At 38.8% G+C, this 23,291-nt stretch overlaps 1 protein-coding gene across 2 annotated transcripts in view; it reads right to left on the bottom strand.

The window, feature by feature from the left end:
• Nucleotides 1-2,632: 2,632 nt before the first annotated feature.
• The window catches only part of LOC107793731 (nuclear matrix constituent protein 1), a 34,591-nt gene continuing 13,932 nt past the window's right edge, over nt 2,633-23,291 (bottom strand). The window contains exons 6-8 of one of the 2 annotated variants that reach the window (XM_016616140.2): nt 4,216-6,227; nt 3,399-3,621; nt 2,633-3,301 (exon numbers count right to left, since the gene is read on the bottom strand). In XM_016616140.2, the coding sequence (XP_016471626.1) occupies nt 3,056-3,301; nt 3,399-3,621; nt 4,216-6,227 (2,481 nt within the window). In that variant the 3' untranslated portion in view covers nt 2,633-3,055. Of the gene's footprint in view, nt 3,340-3,398; nt 3,622-4,215; nt 6,228-23,291 lie in introns of both variants that reach the window. The other variant, XM_016616141.2, reaches the window with a different exon arrangement.

Genomic DNA, 23,291 nt, shown 5'->3' with positions numbered 1-23,291 from the left:
CAACTTTAGGCGCTGAAATCCTCCCGGGTCATCCAAAACCCGATCCGAACACACGCTCAAGTCCAAAATCTTCATAGAAATCTATTGGGACCTTCAAATTCTAGTTCCGGAGTCGTTTACTACAAATGTTGACCCAAGTGAAACTTAACCCTTTTAAGCCAATATTAAGAAACTAAGTGTTCCGATTTCAACCTGAACCCTTTCAAACCCGAACAAACCATTCCCACAAGTGATAAAATAGTAAAAGTACATACGGAGAGTCTTATTTAGGGGAACGTGATTCTAGAAAGAAAAACGACCAGTCGGGTCATTACAGTTTTCGTCTGAAGTGCGACTAATTTTTGCATGCACTTCTTTTTTAGGCTGAAGTACAAAAATTGCACTTAAGATGCACTTGACGCTTAATTGGTTTGAATTGCAACTAATTCATGCACTTAAGACTTTTTAGTCTGAAGTGGAAATTACCTAGAAATGGAAACTTATTATTCGAATTTCAACAATGCAACACACTATTCAATACCCAAATCTACTCCACATGAGCTCAAATTTGAAAATAACTTTCAAATATGATAAAGAACAAACCCCAATCATCAATTTGTCAAAATAACAACAAATCTAACAAACCTAGAAGAAACCCTAAGTAGTAGCAAAGAGAGGAGCGCCACATCAACTAATTATTGTAAAACATCATAAATCACCTTAAAACTTGCTTACAAATACCATGTAAATCCACTATCACCTTTGTTTTCACAACAACTAAAAGAAGATGAAGAGACAAAAAAGAGAAAAAAGTTTGGAGTTGCCTATACTTTGGTTACTAGTTAACTTTTTTTTTCTTTTTTAAAGTGGATTTAAATGGGGCGATCAAATAGGATGCCCGTGAAAGTTTTACTGTTCTTCCCCTTCCCCCTTATGTGTGCGTGGTTTAGGTCTAATCCCTAGCCAAGAATACAACTAAAACTCATTATGTAATAGGTTTGAATCCGAGCATTCTACTTTTCTCATACGTGTAGATTGCCTTCTGCATTTGGCAACAATCACGTACATCCAAAGAATCAACGGTGCTCAATTAACTAGTGTGTTTTGGCTCTGATTTAGTAATTTGTTAATTTTAATTCTCAATGGAAAGATTCATGCTTTATCTATAATAAACTAGTGTGTTTAAGAATCTAATTCATAATTGAAGCTATCTTTACCTTTTAATACTCTCGTGTGCGCAGTAAATCAAATTTGTCCTGGCATGCCTTTCAGTTTTATGCTTAAACCTAAACAACGCACACGTAAGAGAGAAGGCGGAAGAATACCACTTATGTTTTTCCTATTTTGCCATGGTAAGTAATTGGAAGAAATGAAAAGACTTTTTGTGATTTTGCAAGGAAGTGAGAAAGTTAGGGTGCAAATCATTAGGCAAAGGGATAAAGTGTAAATTGCAAAAGAGTACATATGTTGGGTGCAAATTGCAAAGTATCCCAACATCTTAATCCTTAACATTCAAACTAATTTTAACATACCCAAAAATGCAGACAATTCATCAGAAAAGGAAAAAGAAAAAAATAACAAGAGAAATTTTTCAGTTAGAAAGCCCATATATTTTTTAAAAAGTTGAAGAGTACTCTACAACATAAAATAAATTTAAAAAATGGTAAGCGATAATGACAAAGTGGCACCGATTAAAAAATCAATGAAAACAAAAGAAGAAAAACAAAGGTGAGTTTGATTCAAATGGAAACAACCAAAAATAAAGGAAAATAAAGAAAACAAAGGCGAGAAAATTTGAGCCAAATGGCAAAGAAACGAAAAAAGAAAAAGAAAAAAGAATAAAAATGAGAAAACAATTGCAAAATTCTAAATGAAAATTACGGTGAATGTGAGAAGAAAGAGAAAAGGAAAAAGAAAAAGAAAAAAAACGAAACATTAAAAAGGTTAAATGAGTGAAATTCTTTTTGTTTTTATTTTCGTTTCTTTTATCAAACGTCATACTGTTTGTCCGGTTAATAGGGGTGGCAAAACAAATCCAAACCTATTTGACCAGTCCAATCCGTCCAAGTTTTAATGGGTTTGGACTAGAACAATTTTGAAAATGGGTTATTTTGGGCTAGCCCAAGTTAACCCATCAAAAATCATCAACCCAAATGAACCCATGATGATACCCAACCTTGACCCATGAAAATGCTCAATCTTAAAATTCTACCTTGACTCATATGCTGGAAAATATTATCTAATTTTTCTGTGTTTGGTTGATTTAAATATTTAAAATTATTAGGCAGAATACTCCATCTACAACATTAAAAGAAAATACTTTTTTCTACAACAGGAAAAAAAAGTACTCATTTTGTGAAAAAAAAAATATTTTTTCTACATCATGAAAAGAACGTACTTATTTTATTAAAATAAAAGAAAATACTTTTTCTACATCATTTTATAATAATATTCATTTTGTTGAATTAAAAAAGAAAAAACTCCATCTACAACATTTCTATTTAGGGGTGGGGTGGGGGTAGGGTGGGGGTAGGGGTGGTGGGAGGTGGGGTGGGGTCGGTGGGAAGTTCTAATTTTATTACTTTTTAATTATTCTGATCTTTGTTAGTATTATAAGATAATAACTACTATCAAATAAAATTCTATATCCAAATTGAGGAAAGAAATCATTTGACATGAATTGACATTTATTCCAAAACATAGTTGAGAATATTGCAAAGATTTGAGTCAATTTGGGCGGGTTAGGTTACAACTCATTGTTTAGCTCATCTTAGCCCAAGTGAACTTTGGGCAGGGTTGGGCAATGACCCATGAGTGACCAGCCCAAACACAACCCATTTGCTACCCCCTACCTAAAACTGTCATCTAAAATCGGGAGAGCATGAAGCATAAACTTAGAATTTAGGCTGCTCCAAGAAAAAGGAATTACGAATAGACCCCGTTAGCAGCCAATCCAAATACCTAGTTATGGGTACCTAACACTACTAACTTATCAGGTTTACTAATTTTGAATTTGTCATACATGATACACCCGAAATTGAAAAAGTGCGATGTCAACAGGCTCAAGATACAACGATCATGATGTAAAAAATTGCCACACCTTTCTACTAATGGACGCTTCACCTGGGTGCTCAGATTCATTACTCCCATCGGCCTCATCACAATTACTCTCATCATACTCGTCATCCTCGAGAATGTGCTCATTATGTTCATCTTCACCGCAGTGTTCGGGAGTATAATCTGCCTCTTCTTTTAGATCCCTCTTCTCCACAAACTTTGCTGCATCACCATTTACATCTATGTCATCCTGCAGTGCCTTAAACTGCATCATATCAAGAAAAAGTTGAACATTGGGGCATCCTGGAATAAACAAATAAATATTTAGTAAACAACATGATGGCATAGAGCAAAGACTTTACCCTGACAACCCTATCTACAGCCACATTTTGATTTTTGGTGGTCCTATATGATGTAACATGCACCAAGGAAGTTTGGCTACCATTCTCGTTCCCTATTTCCACTGCTTGAAAGGAAGCACTTTCATCTTTTCCTGCTGCTTGCAAAGGACGATCCTCATAACCCATTTCCACATCAATACTCTTCTCACCACCTGCAGATTGATCGCCTATCTTCGTTTCTATGCTGATCATTTATCGTAATAATTTTAGAATCGTGTTCAAGTTGAGCTACATTAGCTCTATATTTGTTTTTGCGGACAAAGTTAAGTTTAAATTAGCTCAATTTTCTTATTCACAAATAATAACAAAAGTGATTAAGAGGAAATATACGGTTGATAAGTCTGCACTAACTGAAACTGATAGGAAAATGCCCAGGTATATCAGCAATCTTGTCTTTCAGCAATCATCATAGTTTCATCGAAACCAGGGTTGACATTTACTACCCAGATCATTACGGATTTAAGAGCTTCATCGCATGCATCAGGAAAAGTGTGTATGTTCCCTTAGGAACTATATCAAACTCTCATAGCCAACATATAAAAGCAGCTATTCTAGTTAGGCAACTCCATTTCCATTGTAAGTTGAAAAGAACTCATGGCAGACTAAGCAAATCGAAGAGAATAAACACAATTAAGCTTTAGACTAAAAGCAAGCTTCTGAATTAATCATGCACAACAAAATTCATACCAGGCTCCTCCAAATTTCTTATATACACCAGCGGGAGCAACCAGCAGATATCACTCCCACATTAATGCACATTAAAAGAACTGCAACTTACGTCTTGTGTCGTCTGAGATTATAACGCCTCTCCCCATGATTTTGCACAGCTGAAGTGGATGGCTGATGCCTCTTCCTCCGTCCACCTGTAGCGACACTTTCAGAATGAACCTCACTATCATTAGCATCAATTCCAGTCGCTGTAGTTTGAGAAGTTTGTCCGCGAGTCCGCTTCCTTGGGACGGTAGTGGCTGCTGCCTTTCCAGCAATGGCAGAGTCACCCCTACTCTCACTGATATCTTCGGGATGTTCGTCATTTGGTAGTAGTTCAGCATTGTTTCCAAGGAAAGCAGCAGCTTCTTCAATCACTGCCTTCACAGTGCGTGTTCGACAAATTCCCTTTCCAAATCTTTTTCTAGGTCTACACTGACCACTTGTCAGCTCAGATTGCTCGGATTCCTCTGGAACTTCTTGTATTCTACTATCCATGTCACTTTGATAATCAACAGTTGTATGCCTCACCCCTCTGACACTGTTGTCAGGTGGTAGATGCTTCACACTTGGGTCTTCAGCTATATCTTGGTCTCTTATGTCTGTACCAAATATCTTGCACGGCTCACATGGTTTCAAAGATGAATCCATTACCAGATTTTTTCTGTTCGGGGACAAGCTAAAAATCTTTGTGGTGCATTTGTGGAACCAGGAAATCCTAGAATTAGAATCTTTTTGTTCAACCTCAGCAGGAGATCTCTCAAAATTTTCTCCAAAAGAAGCAATTTTTTCACCAAGTTTGTCTCCCCGCAGAGAAAGAGGAGACTCTTCATTATCACCTATTTCGCCCAATGGAAAGTTACAAGTGGCATACTCTCTAGCAATTTTCCCACAATTTTCACAATCCTTGATCTTTTCAACATATGCAAGAAAATGATTTCTCTCCTTCACAAACTGCCGGCGCTGCTCCTTGAGCTTCTTGTTAAGAACATCAAGAGCATCTATGTCCTTGCGCAGTTCAAATTGGTGATTTTCCAACTTCTTATTCAATGACATTTCTTGTTTTTCATTCTCTAACCTAATCCTTTCAGCTCTTACTTCGTCCATTTCCTTCTGAGTAACTTCTTTCAAAGAATTAATTTCACTGAGTCCTTTCTCTCTCCGGTCAAGAAGTGATTTTTCCTTCCGTTCAAATTTTTTGTGCATTTCTTCCTGTTTATTCTGCAGATCAGTCTCAAGATCTCTTCTCCGAGCCTCAAAATCACGAAGCAATATGTTATGTTCATTTTCAGCTTTCTCAGATAACAATAATTGTTCGTACTTCATTGTTGCAGCAAATGATTCTTTCTCCAATTTAAGAGCTTCCCGCTCTCGCCTGACATAATCCTCAGTGGCAAGCTTATTTTTCCTTAATTGTTCGTCTTCAGTATGTCGCAAGTCATCAAGCATCGTTTTCTCTTCTTGGAGATGTAGCAACTCTTTAGTTACAACAGCTCTCTTCTCATCCAGCGCTTCCCACTGCTTTTCAAACTTCATTCTGTCTTCTTTCAGATCTTCACCCTCCTTCAAAATCAATTCCTGCTGATGTTTGTACCTCTGAATCTCCCTTTTCAACTCCATCTGCAACCGAAGATGCTCAGCCCTTTCCGCTTCACTAACTTTAAGTTTTTCAGTTGCATCAGAAATATTGATTTCCTTCTGACTTATATCAGCTTTCATCTGATACAGCTCAACTTTGAGATTTAGCTCGCTTTGTTTATCAGATAGTGTTTCCTTTTTCACAACCTCCAGCCTTTTCAACTCAGCTTTGAGAAACTTTTCTTTTTCTTTTACTGCTTTCAACTTCCACTCAATGTCTTTTTCTCTCTCTTTAAACTTTTCTAACTCCTTTGCCAGAAATTGCTCCCTTTTTCTGAGTTTTCCCTCTAAGTGGTTAAGTTCCAGTTCCCTCTCTTTCAAACCATCAAACTTCGCTCTCAACTCTTCGTCAAACAAATGTCTCCTATTCAGATTCAACTTAAGTTCCTGCTGTTCGGTATCAAACGCAGCTCTATGCTCATCAAGAAGCTTCTGAATCTCCCCCTGAAAACAAAATTTAGCATCAGCTCGTGCCCCAAAACTAAATATATTGCACATTTAACTCCTGAGCCAGTAAACAAAAAATACTTTTTACGTTGACTTGTATATATCTTTAGTAGCAAGATAATATACATCAAGTGTTCATTTTTTATGAAGATAATGCATCAATTATTCATTCTTCTGTATTTCGGCATCACTACAAAGCTTAAGCAAAAGAATAAAGTATACAGCCTCTAAATAAATAAATAGAGAAATTGGCAAGTCACATTATTAGACAAACATAGCAAACAATTACAGAAAAGCTTAGCGAGTTAACCAGCAAAAAAAATAAGTTAGCCACCAGAAATCGTAGCATCCTAGATTGTTTGAACAAATACTAATTGTTCATTATAAATTCAGAAGTGGAATAACTAAGAATTTTAACAAACAAAATTAAAAAAAGAAATAAAAATAATAGGCTAATCAGTGGAGGTATAATAAACTTAAAGAGAGGCAAAGGTAGGTAGCTAGTCTTGCACTGAAGGTTCTATAAGCAGTCCAAAATACATAATGGATGCTTGGGTGCAATTTATAAATGTCACTTCTACATTAAACTAGTCTGTTATAAATATATGATTCTTAATTCGGAACATTTCCCTGCTACATTGGCGACCGACTAAAAAGCGTATCATCCTTACTATATTGTTTGGGAACATGTGTCAATTCCATTTCCAACAACACTTGTTGAAGTGTATGACCATCTCATCTATTTATTTAATTATGTTTTCAACAAGCCCCTTCACGTGCAGGCCTGATTCTTTTTCATGGGTCAAGCATATCAAAAAGAATGAGAATAATATTACATGGTGTTAGTCTCTGCAGCTGATTACGCATGACAGGCAAGAGCAACATTATAGACGTATAGTGAAGCCGTAATCATGAACTAGCAGTAAGAGAGTTTTGAGAAATGGTTATAGCTTTTTAAGAAACTCATTGTAGACAATGAGAAATAAAGAAGAAAATGGAAACAAGAGGAGAAAATTGATATGGAAATTATATGCTACAACATCCAAGAAAGGATGTAAAGATTTCTTAGTTTTCTTCTAACCCCTGGACAAAGGTCATACCCTTAGGTGTGAAAATAGCCTTAAGTTGAAGGTTGTGACTAAGGTTGAATTGAGGGGCGCATGCTCTTGCCTTGTAGTGACAATCTGAATAGCATGCAGAGCAAGATTTTGGCTTAGAGACTAGAAAAGGCGAAAGTGCATGAGTAGTGCTACCAAGAATGAACTATAAGTCATATACACTCTCCAAGAAGTATGGAGTTGAGAAGTTACATCACGGCAGAGTTACCACTTGAACGCATTTAGTGCGAAGTAATAATAGAAAGAAGATCGTACGTTAAGCACGCATAAGATAGCACCAACAGTTGTATTCTAAATTGGCTGGCCTTATCACAACCACTATCAAAGTAGTAATCGGTAATGACTTTAGAGTCTACATGCGTACTTGAAGTTGGTGGAGAGCACAAACGAGTAGGAGAGGAGAACAAACAGAGAAGGGTATAAGAAGGCTAAGAAGGAGGCGAAGTTAGCGGTCACGGAGGCTAAGACTGCAGCATTTGATCGTTTGTATGAAGAACTGGGGGACAAAGGCGGGGACAAGAAGTTATTCCGGTTGGCCAAGGCGAGAGAGAGGAAGGCTCGTGATCTGGACCAAGTGAGGTGCATCAATGATGAGGAAGGCAGAGTTTTAATGGAAGAGGCACAGATTAAGCGAATATGGGAGACTTACTTTCATAAACTTCTAAATGAAAAGGGGGACAAAGACATTGTGATGGATGAATTGGAGCACTCCGAGAGTCGCCGAGATTTTAGGTATCGTAGGCGCATTAAGGTTGAGGAGGTCGTGGAGGCTATGCGTAAGATGAGAAGGGGCAGAGCGACCGGGCCAGATGAATTGAGGTGGAGTACGATGATTCCGTTGTACAAGAATAAAGGTAATATCCAGAATTGTAACAACTATATGGGTATCAAGTTGCTTCATACTATAAAAGTTTGGGAGAGGACGGTGGAAGGGAGGTTGAGGAGGATGGTGTCTATATTCGAGAACCAGTTCGGATTCACGCCTGGTCGTTCAACTACGGAGGCTATCCATCTTATTAGGAGGTTGGTGGAACAGTACAAGGATAGAAAAATAGATTTGCACATGGTGTTTATTGACCTAGAGAAAGCGTATGACAAGGTCACTAGGGAGGTTCTGTGCAGATGTTTGGAGGCTAAAGGTGTTCTGGTAGCATACACTAGGGTGATTAAAGGATATGTACAATGGAACTAAAACTCGGGTTAGGACAGTGGGAGATGACTCGGAGCATTTTCCGATTGTTATGGGGTTACCCAAGGATCTGCGCTCAGCCCGTTCTTATTTGCCTTGCAATGGACGCATTGACGCACCATATTCAAGGGGAGGTGCCATGGTGTATGTTATTCGCTAATGATATAGTTCTGATTGATGAGACGCGAGGCGATGTTAATGAGGTTGGAGGTATGGAGACATACCCTAGAGTTTAAAGGCTTTAAGTTGAGCAAGACGAAGACATAATACTTGAAGTGAAAGTTCAGCGACGTGACGGGGGAAGCGGACATAGACGTGAGGCTTGATTCAAAAGTCTTCCCCAAGATAGGAAGTTTCAAGTATCTTGGGTCAGTTATCGAGGGGATGGGGAGATTGACTAGGATGTCACGCACCGTATAGGGGCGGGGTGGATGAAATGGAGGTTAGCATCCGGCGTCTAGTCTGACAAGAATGTGCCATCAAAACTTAAAGGTAAATTCTATAGAGCGGTGGTTAGACCGGTCATGTTGTATGGGGCAGAGTGTTGGCCAGTAGAATTCTCATATCCAAAAGATAAAAGTAACAGAAATGAGGATGTTGAAATGGATGTGGGGGCATACTAGGTTGCATAAGAATAGGAATGTGGATATTCGGGTGAAAGTGGGTGTGGCCCCCATGGAAGACAAAATGCAGGAAACGAGGCTTAGATGGTTCGGGCACATACAGAGAAGAAACCTAGATGCCCCGGTAAGGAGGTGTAAGCGGTTGGTTTTGGCGGGTATGAGAAGAGGTAGAGGGCGGCCTAAGAAGTATAGGGGAGTAGGTGATCAAGTAGGACATGGCGCGGTTTCAGCTTTGTGCTGATACTATCTTTCTGGCTTTTGTTGTTATTGTTCTATTGTTTCTATTCATCTTCTTGAGCCGAATGTCCATCGAAAACAAGTCTCTCTACCCTCTAGGTAGGGGTAAGGTCTGCGTACACACTACCCTCCCCAGAAACCACCTATGGGATTATACTCGGTTGTTGTTGTTGTTGTATATAGCAGATGCATGATGGTAGGGGTTGCCTGGTGTCCCATTTACATGTGATTGATGGTACAGAGTCACTTGGAACTCCCTAGTATATGGTTAGATCGTAGCGATATTTTGCTAGTTAAGGATCGAGGCAGGTGGAAATCTAGTCTTCTAGAAGTGTTTTCCTCTAAATAGCATGTCTTCCAAGATTTTGATAAATTTGCATAAATGATGCATATGATTTAAATTGTGGGATTGTGCTTATGGGAGCGAGCGAGTATAAGTTTCACGGTGTAAAAATGATGTTTATGCCTATGTTTTACGAAGATGAAGCTTATGATCATATTTTGGATACTCGCATGTATTTGAACTATGTTTTAATTATTAAAGCACATATTTTAGCTTATGGTGAAAATGAACTCGCAATATGATTAGCAATCTATTCTTGAATGCTATTTTTCAATTAAGTCAAGCTATTCTTGAATGTTATTATGTTCATGTTTAAGCTTGAGGGTCATATACAAATTATGAATGTTAAAGATATGCTTTGGGAGGAACCTTTGACGACTGAGAGAATATTAATCATTCTCTAAGTTACTCGGACTCGGGTGCGAGTGTCTGATACGGGTGTGAATTTAGAGATCGGATCCTTCATGACCTAAAATTTAAGATTCGGGGGTATGGATCCAGGTACGGATACGGGTGCAGGGACTTAGCTAAATTTAATTCAAATATCTAAAAATAGAGTTATAAAAATATGTCAAAATTATGTGAAAAACTTACAAGGTATTAAGAGGAGAACTCGGGAAGATGATAAAAAGAAAAGGTCTGACATAGAAATTTCTATATACAAGGTATTTTATTTTCTTCAATTTCACCTAGTGTTTTGGAGAGCGAGAAGCGGAGAAAAGCGACGAGGCCTCGCTTTACCGAAGCGAGAAGCGTGAAGCAAAGCGAAGCGAAGCGCTTTTTTCATGTGAAGCGCAATTTAATACATAAATAAAAAATATTAAATAAGCATAATAGATAAATGCCAAGATATCAATAAAAATAACATATTAAGCAAATCTTTCAATTCTTAAATTAAGAAGTAAATAATAGATACTAAAACTAGATAGTCAATAATCCTCAAAAGTCATAACATATTAAGCAAATGCAAAACCAAATCACAAAAGGAGCAACATCCTATTCTTCGATACGCCCAAGCTGGATCTTTCTTTTGGTTTGATGCCATTGAATAATATACGATAGAATTTACTACAATCACACAAAAAAACAGAACAGCTAAAACAGAGAAAAAAACCAGAACAGTCAAGCTGGATCATTTTTTTTGGCTTGATGTTGTTGAATAATAAGACAAAATTTACTACAATCACAAAAAAGAAAAAAAAAACAGAGAAAAAACCAAAACAATCAACAGAGATTAAAAAAAAACAGAGCGGAAGCAGAACAGAGAAAGGATGAACTGAAAAAAATAGAAAAGAAGAGAAAAAAGAGAATAAGAGAAAATAGGAAAGGAGTCGAGAGGAAGCAGGTTAAACAGAAAAGCAGAAGAGATGAAAGAGAAGAAGATAAGAGAAACTTACTTTGAGAGAAGAGGAGGAGAAGTCGCAAGGCTTGCAGAAGTCAGTCGAAGCAGATGTTTTAGAAGAAAAGGTCGCGTAAGAGTGTATTTGCAAAACTTTTACAAAAGAACCCAAGGCAGCCGTCAACCTCGCTTAAACGAGCTTTTCTCGCTTAAGAGAGGTCGACGGCTGCCTTGGGTTCTTTTGTAAAAGTTTTGCAAATACACTCTTACGCGACCTTTTCTTCTAAAACATCTGCTTCGACTGACTTCTGCAAGCCTTGCGACTTCTCCTCCTCTTCTCTCAAGGTAAGTTTCTCTTATCTTCTTCTCTTTCATCTCTTCTGCTTTTCTGTTTAACCTGCTTCCTCCTTCCTCTCGACTCCTCTCCTATTTTCTCTTCTTCTCTTTTTTCTCTTCTTCTTTTCTATTTTTCTCAGTTCATCCTTTCCCTGTTCTGCTTTGTTTTCTATGTTCTGCTTCTGCTCTGTTTTTTTGTTAATCTCTGTAGACTGTTCTAGGTTGTTTCTCTATTTTAAGTGTTACTGTTTTTTTTCTTTTTTGTGATTGTAGTAAATTCTATCTTATTATTCAAGAGCATCAAGCCAAAAAAAAAAAGATCCGGTTTTTTTCTCTGTTTTAGCTGTTCTGTTTTTTTTTTTGTGTGTGATTGTAGTAAATTCTATCGTATTATTCAATGGCATCAAGCCAAAAGAAAGATCCAGCTTGGGTGTATCGAAGAATAGGATGTTGCTCCTTTTGTGATTTGGTTTTGCATTTGCTTAGTATGTTGACTTTTGAGGATTATTGGCTATCTAGTTTTAGTATCTATTATTTACTTCTTAATTTAAGAATTGAAAGATTTGCTTAATATGTTATTTTTATTGAGTTCTTGGTCATTTATCTATGCCCATTTAATATTTTTTATTTATACTTTTGAAGGGCATTTAAACGTTCATTTTCAAAATTATGGTGGGAAACAAAAAAAACCCTTCGCTTGTATTAAATTCAATATCTCTATGGGGTAAAAACGGAGTTAAGAAAAACTCTTGTATTAAATTGCGCTTCACATGAAATAAGCGCGCGCTTCGCTTCACGCTTCTCGCTTCGGTAAAGCGAGGCCTCGTCGTTTTTTTCCGCTTCTCGCTCTCCAAAACAATGGTCGAGACCTATATTACGATTGGAATATGGGAATGTTGTTGATATGATGGTGCCATGAAGGACACATCATATGTGACAGATATACAAGTTATGGGTTCGTTCGGTAGGGGAAGATCTATCAGATGCAGCTCGCAGACCCTAGTCTGGGTCACGACGATTTTTTTAAAAGTAAATAATTGTTATTACTACACTAAACAGCACCCAAAGAGTGCTGGTATACAAAAGTTATATACAATAAAAGGCTAAGCCTGAAGAGAAATTAGAACTATATGAATATCAACCACATATACATCATTAAGTTTACACCAAAACATTAACTGCTGTGTGCCTGTGAGCATTTATATTTAAACTATGTATAGGTTGAGCTATCCCTTCAAACATTTTCAATTTCATTCCTCCCAGAAAACCAACAAAACACGAGCTGGAACTGTATTCTATACTTTTACATCATTCCTCAGATTATATGATTATATGACCAGCAGCACAGTAAATCCTTAACAGAAGCAGGCATCACACATGAGATTCCAAAAAAATTAAGAAATAGACTCCATAATTGTAAAACAACAGGATAGTGTAAGAAAAGATGTCTTGATGTCTCCACAGCTTTTTTTGTATGAGTAATAAAGGAATATTGATGTAAAATAAACCAGCATTAAGAAAATGCTGGAGCAAAAATACATCCAAAAGAGAACTTTACATTGTGTGTAAAGAACTAAGAAAGTCAACAATAGCTTCTGACTCTAAAACATATGCCGTCCTATTGTCCCACCAGAGACTAAGCAAAAATATACACTTGAGCTTGAGATTAATAACATTGTCCCCTCTTGTCTTCAAACTCTCGCATTTCTTTATCTCCATATGACCCACCACACCACCAGAGGAATGGTTTTCCAGACATCTTTGGAAGGTTTTGAAAGGTCCAGTCTATGCCAGGAAAGCAAAAATCCACTGTATTATTTGGCATACACCATTGGATCCCAAAACATTAAAAGAGAGATGCCAAATATGTCAGCAGAAGTTACAATGGAGGAATAGATGGTTAACATCTTCCTCCTCTTCACAGAGAGCACATCTGTTGCAAAGAGTAGTGCCTCTCTTTTGAAGATTATCAAGTGAGACATTTTCTATATGCCAGTATCCAGGAAAAGCATTTAACTTTGTAAGGAGCTTTATTCTCCCAAATAGACTTCCATGGCTGCGACGTTAGAGAGGAGGGAGTACTGATTGTCAAGATTGTATAACAACATTTCACAGAAAAGCTTCCGTTGTTTTTGGCCTTCCAGGATAGAAAATCTGGAAGAGAATTCAGTGGGGATAGAATTAAGAAGACCCATCAGTCTCAAGAGTTATTCAATTTCCCAATCATTGAGATTTCTTCTAAAGGGAATGAACCATCCCTGGTTAGTCCAATTGTTCTGCAATTGGAAGGTGTTGGTTGGTGGCGCATCTAAACAGAACAGGGAATGTCGTCACGAGGGGAGTATGACCAAGCCATGAATCTTGCCAAAATTTTATCTTTCTGCCGTCCCCTACTCTTAAAGAGCATTGTTGCCAAAAGTAAATCCAATGGCATCGGATGTGTCTCCACACGCTTAAGCCAAGTGGAGAATACCCGGAAGGCCTTGCCTAATTCTGGAATCTAGACACTCGTGGGCATCAGAAATTTGCTGCCCTTTAACAAAAGCCATCTGATTGGAAGAAATAAGGTTCCCAATCACCTTCTTAAGCCTGTCAGCTAACACTTTGGAGAGAATGTTATAGAAGCTGCCTAAAAGACTGATAGGCCTAAAGTCTCGTACCACCTTAATACCATACATTTTAGGAATAAGAGCAATGAAAGTGGCATTAAAGCTCTTGAGAAAGTGTTCCTGATGATGAAAATAGTTCATGGCATTTCAGAAATCATGACGAATGACACTCCTAATATTTTTGGTAGAAACACATAGTAAACCCATGTGGCCCGGGTCCTTTGTCCCCTTCACACTCTTCTAAGTATACTAAGGATTTCATCTTCCAAAAATGGTTGCATCAAAGTTGAATTATCTTCCTGAGAAATAACCGGAGGACTCCTACAAGACCAAAGAAGTCTCAATGGATCAGATTCACTATAAAGAGCAGTGTAGAAGGCAACAGTCTCATTGCTAATGGATTCTTCATCTAATATAATAGAACTTTTAAGATTGAGAGTATGTGATTGCTTCTACGATGGGCATTCGTAATTTCACGAAAAAATCTAGTGTTGTTGTCCCCCCTACTTCAACCAAAGACTTCTAGATTTTTGTCTCCAATAAATTTCCTCTTGTTCAGCAATAGACTCAAGGTCCATATGCAAACCAGCTCGATGAATCAATTCGGAATCTGCAAGATTCCTGTCTTCAGCAATTTGTCAAACTTGAGAATATCCTCCAGAATAGAAGATATCCTTGACTCCAATACGCCAAAAAAGTTAGAATTCCACTCTTTAAGCTTAAGTTTAAGAGATTTTAGCTTTGAAGCAAAGATAAAATCAGGACAGCCAAAAACAAAGAAACAATCCCACCATACTTAGTCGACAAAACCCCCAGATTCCAACCACATATGTTCAAACTTGAAATATGATCTTGTCCTACGACTCCATTGGTTGCATTGGAGAAGAAGTGGGGATTGGTCAGAAAGTAGGGACTGCTTATGAAACCGAAGAAATCATCCCATTCAGAAGAGAAAAGAGATCTGCCCATTCATATATTAGAGAGGAATTAACTGTTTTAACCCACGTAAAGAGGCCACCAACCAGAGATGGATCATGTAACTTCATGTCCTCAATAAATTCCAAGAATTCCAACATACTTGAGGGACAGAATGTTTATTTTTTCGCTTGGAAGCGAATTGGGTAACATTAAAGTCGCCACAAATAACCCAAGGGCCATTTTGTAAGCCTCTAACAGCAGTCAATTCAAGCCAAACAAATAACCCAAGGGCCATTTTGTAAGCCTCTAACAGCAGTCAATTCAAGCCAAAGGTCCTGCCTTGCTTTCTATTAAGAGGAGCTTAACACCCGAAATGACACGTGAAAAATTTGTCGAGACATTAGAGAGAGAAATTGAGAGAGATGAGGAGTAGAGAAGTAGACCAAGTCCTTTTATCCCAGAGAAAAATAATACCACCTTTTGTGCCATCAGCTTCTAGAGCAATGTAATCCACCCATCTTCCAGCCCATACATTACCTGCCTTCTTAGAATTCCAATGCTCAATCTTAGTTTCTTGAAGTTTCTTGGAGACAAAGGATATCATGTTTCCATTTAACGAACAAGAGTTTTAAGAGATTGCATTTATCCAAACAATTTAACCGCCTAACATTCCATGATATGATGCTAATATTCATTATAGACAAATGGCAAGGACCTTTCTTCCTTTCCCACGGCTAGTGTTACCATCATAATTGACGAGGGATACCAAATTTTGAACTTCATACACTCCTTTTATTTCTTGGATTTAGATGAAGAAGAAGAAGAAGAGAAAGCATGGCAATTGACCAGTGACCTGTTTTTGTCAATCCCCATGAGTGTTTGAATGATTTCATCCTTAGCAGAAGGGCAATTGATACCGAGAATGCTCATTATTTTGATAGCATGTTTTTTACCCAATTTTTGGCTTGATCTACTGTAGAGGGAAGAGGATTCATGTCTATCCCCATTGAGTTGTCATGCCAGGTTAGTTGAGGAGATTTTCCAATTATGAAACTGGAGAAGCTTCCTGAATATCAGTGAGAAGACTTCTTCTCACAGAGCTCCATCGAATCTCTATTGGTGACGGAGAAATTATGAGTAGGCTGGACTTTGGAGACTGTTAGTGTGTTGGTCATGGCCGAGGTAGATGCAGAAGTAGAGGAGTTTGTGGAGTTCTTTGGAATTGAAGAACTTGGGTATGAAATCGCCAGAGATGAGTTCTGGGACCTAATTGGGGCTGAAGAATTTGTCTTTGAATGCGCTGGTGTTGTGGAACCAATTACAGAAAGAGGAAAATTAAAGGTAGGTTTTGACTGCAGCAGTTGTTTTGTAGTGGGTTTGGAATTGGGCCCAATTTATGATTCTCGCATCATAAGGGTCGAGAGGGGTGAGAAAGTGGCACAGATGAGAGTAAGAAGCAGTGGGTATTTGTTGGGCCCAAAAGGGGGTGGGATTTGTCTAGTGAAATGAGATGGTTTTGGGCTTCGGTTAATTGGGCTGGGTAAAGGAAGAATGGGAAGAGCTGGTTAATTTGAATTCCCTGCAGGAGAAACATGGGCCTGCACGTGGGGATGTACGTGTCCTTGACCAATCTTAGACCCAGTGGGTTTTACCATAAAAGGTTCTCCCCTTTGACCGGTCTCAGCAGAAGCGACCTCTTCCTATTGAGGAGAAACAGAATCAGGAGGCAGAAGAAACGACGATTCGATCCAAAAGGGAATAGCGGTAATCTTACCATCAACTTCAATTTCCACATAGCTTGGGATGGAGTTTCGTTTATTTCTCACTTGAATTATGATCCACTTCAGGCAAGATTTGTCTTGTGTGTGGGTCAATAGCGTTAATTCTCCGAGAAGCTTCCCGATTTGTTGAAAAATCCCTTCTGACCAGGGAAGACCTTTTAGCATTACCCAAATCTTAGAAGATTCCTCCCAAATCAGACTGATTTCTGCCTCCGGCGACCACCAGTCATGAATTATTTTTACCCCTATGAGTAACTTCCAATTATTTAAATGCCCACTCACAGACCTCAATTAATGCAGGCTTAGAGGCAGTTGGGAATACCCCCCTACTACGCATTTCTGAAGGAAATTGTGTCTAGCTAAGGTGGAGTTCACATTAACTGTGATTCTGGACTCCCCAGATAACTTGGCAACAATAAGATTAGCAGGCCAGGGGGCTGGTTTTGTCACGTCTGCATATGTTCCTGTAGAGGGTGGGGGACATGGTGGCCACCTGAATTTTCAGAGAATAGAATATCCAGAGCTTTTCTGCGATCTCAGACCCATCCTGTGTTCAAAGAAATTCCGGGATGGTGGTGCTTCTTCTGATGAGGTGATATTGGTTACAATTTTCAGATATCTTCCATAACTATTAAAAGTTCTGAAAGATGGAAAGTTGTACTTGCTTAACCTTCGAGGACCATCTGCCGCTGACATTTCCATGTCGTTCTGAAGCAAGTAACATAATGTGGCAGGTCCATTGAAGGGGGGACAGATTAACATAAATCCGACTAACAAAACCAGTCTTACATTCAATCAATTCATACCAAAAGTCAATTACAGAGTGTGATTCCTGAACTTCAAAAGATTTATGACCTATACTAAATAGAGAAGTTCTCTCCATCACTGGTTTTAAAATGATCACCTGAAAAAATGATCACTAAAACTAAGAAGAAAGAAGAGGAGAGAAGGAAAAACCAGAGAAAAGAAGAGAGAGAGAGAAGAAAAAGGAGATTGAGAAAGACCAAAATAGAGGTGTATGCATTTATTTTCTTTTAAGATAGATTCCACTCTTGCTTTAGCATATATGAACCTATATAATTCTGGTAATAGGTGACTCAATTAGGTTATCATAATATAGAGAGAAGATGGAGTCTTCCCTCCCACCCAATCTCTTCTTCTTCTCTTCCTCTCTTCATTTATAACAGAGATAGCCCCTCCGCGACCAACCCTCAAAAAACATCTCCGGCAGAAAAGACCCACGCACCCTCACGCGCCATTGGAAGGAGTTTTCCGGCGGTCCACGCGCCGGCGTGTGACTCTGTTTCCGGCCAGATTTTGGGAATTTTTCCTTCAGAACAGCCTCTTCTCCTTGCAAATCCGAGCCTACCCATCCAACTAAAATCAAATTCCGACCACTTTTATATTTTTCCGGTGTGACCAATGTGGTTTCCGGCATTTGAGTACTGCAGAACCTTTTCCGGCATTGTTCAGTACCGGAAAATACATCTTTCCTTCCTACACCCTGTTTTCACCCACTATGATTACTGAGATACTATCCTTTCCTTTAAATTCTCTTAAACAAAAGTTATTTCTTATGGGGGAAAACAGAATTTAATTTAATGCTGATATTAAATCTTTTGATATCACCAGATGGACCTCCAACAGTGATACATGGTTCGATTGGGTGGAGAGAAGTCGCAATATGATGAGACGCTCCACGTTAAGCAAAAAGACTATGGAATGGGTCTAATGTGCTCAAAGAAGCTTCTAATGACCAGAAGAATGTGGTACGGAGATGGAAGAATAAGGACAGACTAACTGAATATTTTTGTACTAGGAAGTACAATGACCGTGGGAGATACATGAGTATATTGTCTTTGAAAAGAGACAATCGTGAGGTCATTATAATCCCTGAACTTGCTTTGAATGCAGGATGGAGATACATTGCATTTAAGATAGAAAGGTTTATTAAATGCTCCTCCCAACTCAATTTCACAGGGCCACCCAGACTTTCTGAAGCAAATTACCCTTATGCCAAAGCAGTACAAGAGAGTAAATGGCAATCAAACAACCTTCATGAAGAAGTTGTCAGCACTAATAAAGGAGGCATCACAATCCTGGAGCCAAATGGGATGAAGGATAACGGACTTCTGACAAGATGTATCATTGGGTACTTTGGGAAGGAAACAACTGAGAAACCTACACTATCAGACATTCGAAGATGGGCCCGTATAACGTGGAAAACAACATTTGGAGTGAACATGTATGAGATGGCTGAAAATCTTTTTTTGTTTGAGTTCCCCAACAGAAACATGGCTGAGCAGATTCTCCAAGGAGAATGGAGGTGGAAGAAATTCAAGCTTTATCTCGAATGGTGGAACCCCATCACCGGTTGTCTTTGCAAATCCATATCTGTCAAAAGTACCTGGATCAGAGCCATGGGAGTCCTCCTACATCTGTGGTCATAGAAGATTTTCAAAGAAATAGGAGACCTTTGTGGTGGGTGGAAAGCTACGGAAGAAGAGACAGAACTCAAAAACCATCTCAAGTGGGCAAGAATTCAAGTAACAGGAGATGGACGAAATATACCAAACAAGGTAGTCATTGAGAGAGAGGGGGTCAAATTTTTCATACCAATATGGGCTGAAAGGAAAACTCGCTTTGAACTAGGGTCGGAGATTTCCAGGGAGACAACCGGAGATGACACAGGATCGAAGCCTCTGAAGAACGATCGGACAAAGATAACCTACGATGTAGAAGGGGTACACGATAGCCTTTTAGCTGTAGATGGGACGGGTAAGTACCACGTGGGGTGTACTGAGTACATTGACAAAAATAAGGGAAAGGCACGAGCAATGCAGGAGGATGGTTTGAGAGAAAAAACATTACTTTTGGGCCAATCCAGTGTGCCCAGCAATGGGCCAGCTATTAAAAATACAATTGGGCCTGACTGTGCAGCCAAGTCATCTTTAATGCATCATATCTGGAGCCCACAGAGATCACAAGGTTTGACTCTTTTCTAGAAGAGACGAAAGTTGTTTTGCATCCACAACAAGAAGCCAACCAGGAGAGTCAACAGAGGTTCGTTGATGTAGTTGCAAACTTGGGGAGTTCACCACATGCGGAGATGCTGATGCTAGAGGAGCCAAGAGAAGAAGAACGGAAAGGGTTACAAGAGATAAGGTAGACGATGCTCTGCCACTACTCGTAACTGGGGAATCTCATCTTATTTCTGAAATTGAGTGTGAAAAACCAACTACATCTCAATTCAATTGGGGAAAATTGGGAAGTCGAGTATGTCGAACCCCTTCTGGTTCAGCATCAGGAGTCTTTTCTGGAGAAAGAGATGGATGTGACCTTATGGGTTCATCAACATTTGCTCAAACTGAGCAAAATGTTTGGGGTAGACTTTCAGGGACATGAAGAAGAAGCTTTGGAATTACTTATGCAGATAGATAGTTGTAGACAAGCTAGAAGGATGGAGCTAGCACTGAACATCAAGAAAACCAGATTCAAAGGGGCACACGAGCTGAAAGGTTTGGTTTCCTTTGATGTTAAATTCCAGAGCAACAGGAAAAGATTTAGGGGAAAAAGCCCGACACTAGTTGATCAATGAAGTTCAAACTAGTTTCATGGAATGTAATGGGACTTAATGATTTGGCTAAAAGAAGGATAGTAAAGAGTTTAGTTCAACTCTGGAACGCAGATATTATCTATTTTCAGGAAACTAAACTTGAGGGGGAAATACAAGAGCTTGTTAAGCAGATTTGGGGAGGGCGTGAGGATTGCTTGTCTGGAGTCTAGTGGTACTAGAGAGGGCATTATGATGTTATGGGATTGTAGAATCTGGAAAGCGGAAGTCGTTCAAATTGGAGCCTATACACTCACATGCAAATTTGAGGCACTCTTGCAGCACTTTGAGTGTCACATAACAGGGGTGTATGCCCCAAACTGTAATATTGAGAGGAGGAAAGTTTGGTGAGAGATAGGAGCTGTGAGGGGTTTGGTGGAGGGCCCATGGGCTGTTTGTGATGATTTTAACGTTACCAGATTTCCTTCAAAGAAAAGGAACTGCCTTAGGAGATCCAGATTTATGGTGGAATTTTTAAATTTTATAGATGATATGAATCTGATCAATCTTCCACTAGAAGGAGGTGTCTACACCTAGTTCAAAGGGGATAATCAAATTATCTCCTCAAGAATTGATAGAATCCCGATCTCTGAAGAATGGGATGACACTTTCGGGAACATCAAGCAAACCCTCCTCCAACGACTAATCTCTGACCATGTTCCTGTGTCTTTACAATGTGGTTCTTGGGAGCACACCAAGTCATACTTCAAGTTTGATAACTGGTGGCTGAACACAGAAGGCTTCATAGATAGAATCAAAGAATGGTGAACATCTTTTGAATTTTCAGGGAGGCCAAATTTCATCTTAGCTTGTAAAATGAAAGCACTCAAAGGCAAGCTGAAGGAATTGAGTAGAAGTAGCCAGGGGAATTTGGGATTGCAAAAGACCAACATGCTAAATCAATTAGCAATGTTGGACTCTACTCTGGAATATAGAGCCCTAACAGAAGAGGAATCAGTGAAGAAGGCCTCTCTTCTCATGGAATATGAGGAACACCTGAAAAATGAAGAAATTGCATGGAGGCAGAGATCCAGAGCTCTTTGGCTTAAAGAGGGGGACAGGAATACAAGTTTCTTCCATAAAACTGCTAATGCACATAAGAGAAGCAATAACATTAATCAGTTAGTTATCCATGAAGAAACAATTGTAGAGCCACAAAGAACCAAGGCTGAGATCATTGACTTTTACAAAGAGTTATATACAAAGAATGAAGAGTGGAGACCTGTATGCATCTATGATATATGTCCTAAAATATCTGAAGAAGAAAATGAGTTCTTACAAAGAAGCTTTGATGAACAAGAGGTGTTAGGGTGTTTGAAGATGTGTGCAGTGGACAAGGCTCCTGAAGCTGATGGTTACACAATGGGTTTTTTTATCAAGTGCTGGGATGTATTGAAGCAGGACATTATGGAGGTTTTCCACAATTTTCACTCCCGCGAAATCTTTGAAAAACGTTTTAATGCATCATATATAGCCCTGATCCCCAAAAAGGTAGGTGCAAAGGAACTGGGTGTTTTCAGGCCTATAAGATTGATAGGCAGTGTATATAAGCTAATTTCAAAAGTTTTGACAAAGAGGCTTAAAGGAGTGATGGAGAAATTGGTGGATTCACAACAAATGGCTTTCATCAAAGGAAGGCAAATAATGGATGATGTTCCGATTGCCAATGAAGTTGTGGATTCAAGAACTAAACAGAAGAAGTCAGGAATTCTGTGTAAACTAGACATCAAAAAAGCATATGATCATGTAAACTGGAACTTCCTGTTAAATATGCTATGCCAAATAGATTTTGGGGTAAAATGGATCAACTGGGTGAAATATTGTATCTTCACTGTCAACTTTTCAATCATCATAAATGGATCTCCTGAGGGTTTTTTCCCTGCCCATAGAGGTTTAAAGGCAGGGTGATCCTTTATCTCCCTTTCTCTTCATAATAGTCATGGAAGGTCTGAATAACATGGTTAAAAAAGCAAAAAGCAATGGGTGGATCAAAGGATTTGAGGTAGCTAGAAGTGGAAACAATAGTCTGGAAATCACACATCTTCAATATGTTGATGACACATTAATTTTCTGCGACGCAGAAAAGGAGCAGCTGAGGTTTCTAAGAGTTATTCTAGTACTGTTTGAAGGGATTTCATGACTTCATATTAATTCGAAAAAGAGCCATCTTTACCAAATAAATGAAGTACCTGATATGGAACAATTGGCACTAATCTTGGGAGGTGAAGTAGACACTCTACCTACTGTCTATCTTGGCATGCCTTTGGGTGCCAAATCTAAATCCAAAGAGATATGGAACAATGTTATTGAAAAGTGTGAGAAGAAGCTGTCCAGATGGAAATCCCAGTACCTATCAATGGGAGGAAGACCCACCTTCATCAACTCAGTTTTAGATGCACTCCCAACATATATGATGTCACTCTTCCCTATTCCTGCAGGAGTCATACAGAGATTGGACAAACTAAGAAGAACCTTTTTGTGGCAAGGGAACAGAGAAAAAAGGGTTTTCCACCTAGTCAAGTGGAAATCTCTTATAATTGGTAGAGCTCATGGTGGACTAGGCATCTGGAATTTGAAGGATCATAGAAATGGCTATGGAGGTATTCTCAAGAACCCCAAACCTTATGGGGTAATGTGATCAAAACCAAATATGGTGAGGAAGACAAGTGGATAACAAAGGAAGTAAATACAGCATATGGAGTTAGCTTATGGAGATCCACCAGGTCACTCTGGCCTATTCTAAAGAACCACTCATCCATCAAAGTGCAAGATGGCAATAAAACCTCCTTCTAGAAAGATAACTGGTTGGGAGATGGATGCTTAAAGGACCTCTACCCTGATATGTATGTTCTGGCACAACATCAACACAACACAATAGCTGAAATGTGGTCCCCACAAGGATGGACACTTGTTTTTAGAAGATGTTTGAATGATTGGGAGGTGGCCAGAATGACT

This window comes from Nicotiana tabacum, chromosome 14, assembly GCF_000715075.1.
Source record: "Nicotiana tabacum cultivar K326 chromosome 14, ASM71507v2, whole genome shotgun sequence".
Lineage (NCBI taxonomy): Eukaryota > Viridiplantae > Streptophyta > Magnoliopsida > Solanales > Solanaceae > Nicotiana > Nicotiana tabacum.
Note: the sequence above shows the minus strand (reverse complement) of the source record. Positions and strands in the feature narration are given on the sequence as shown.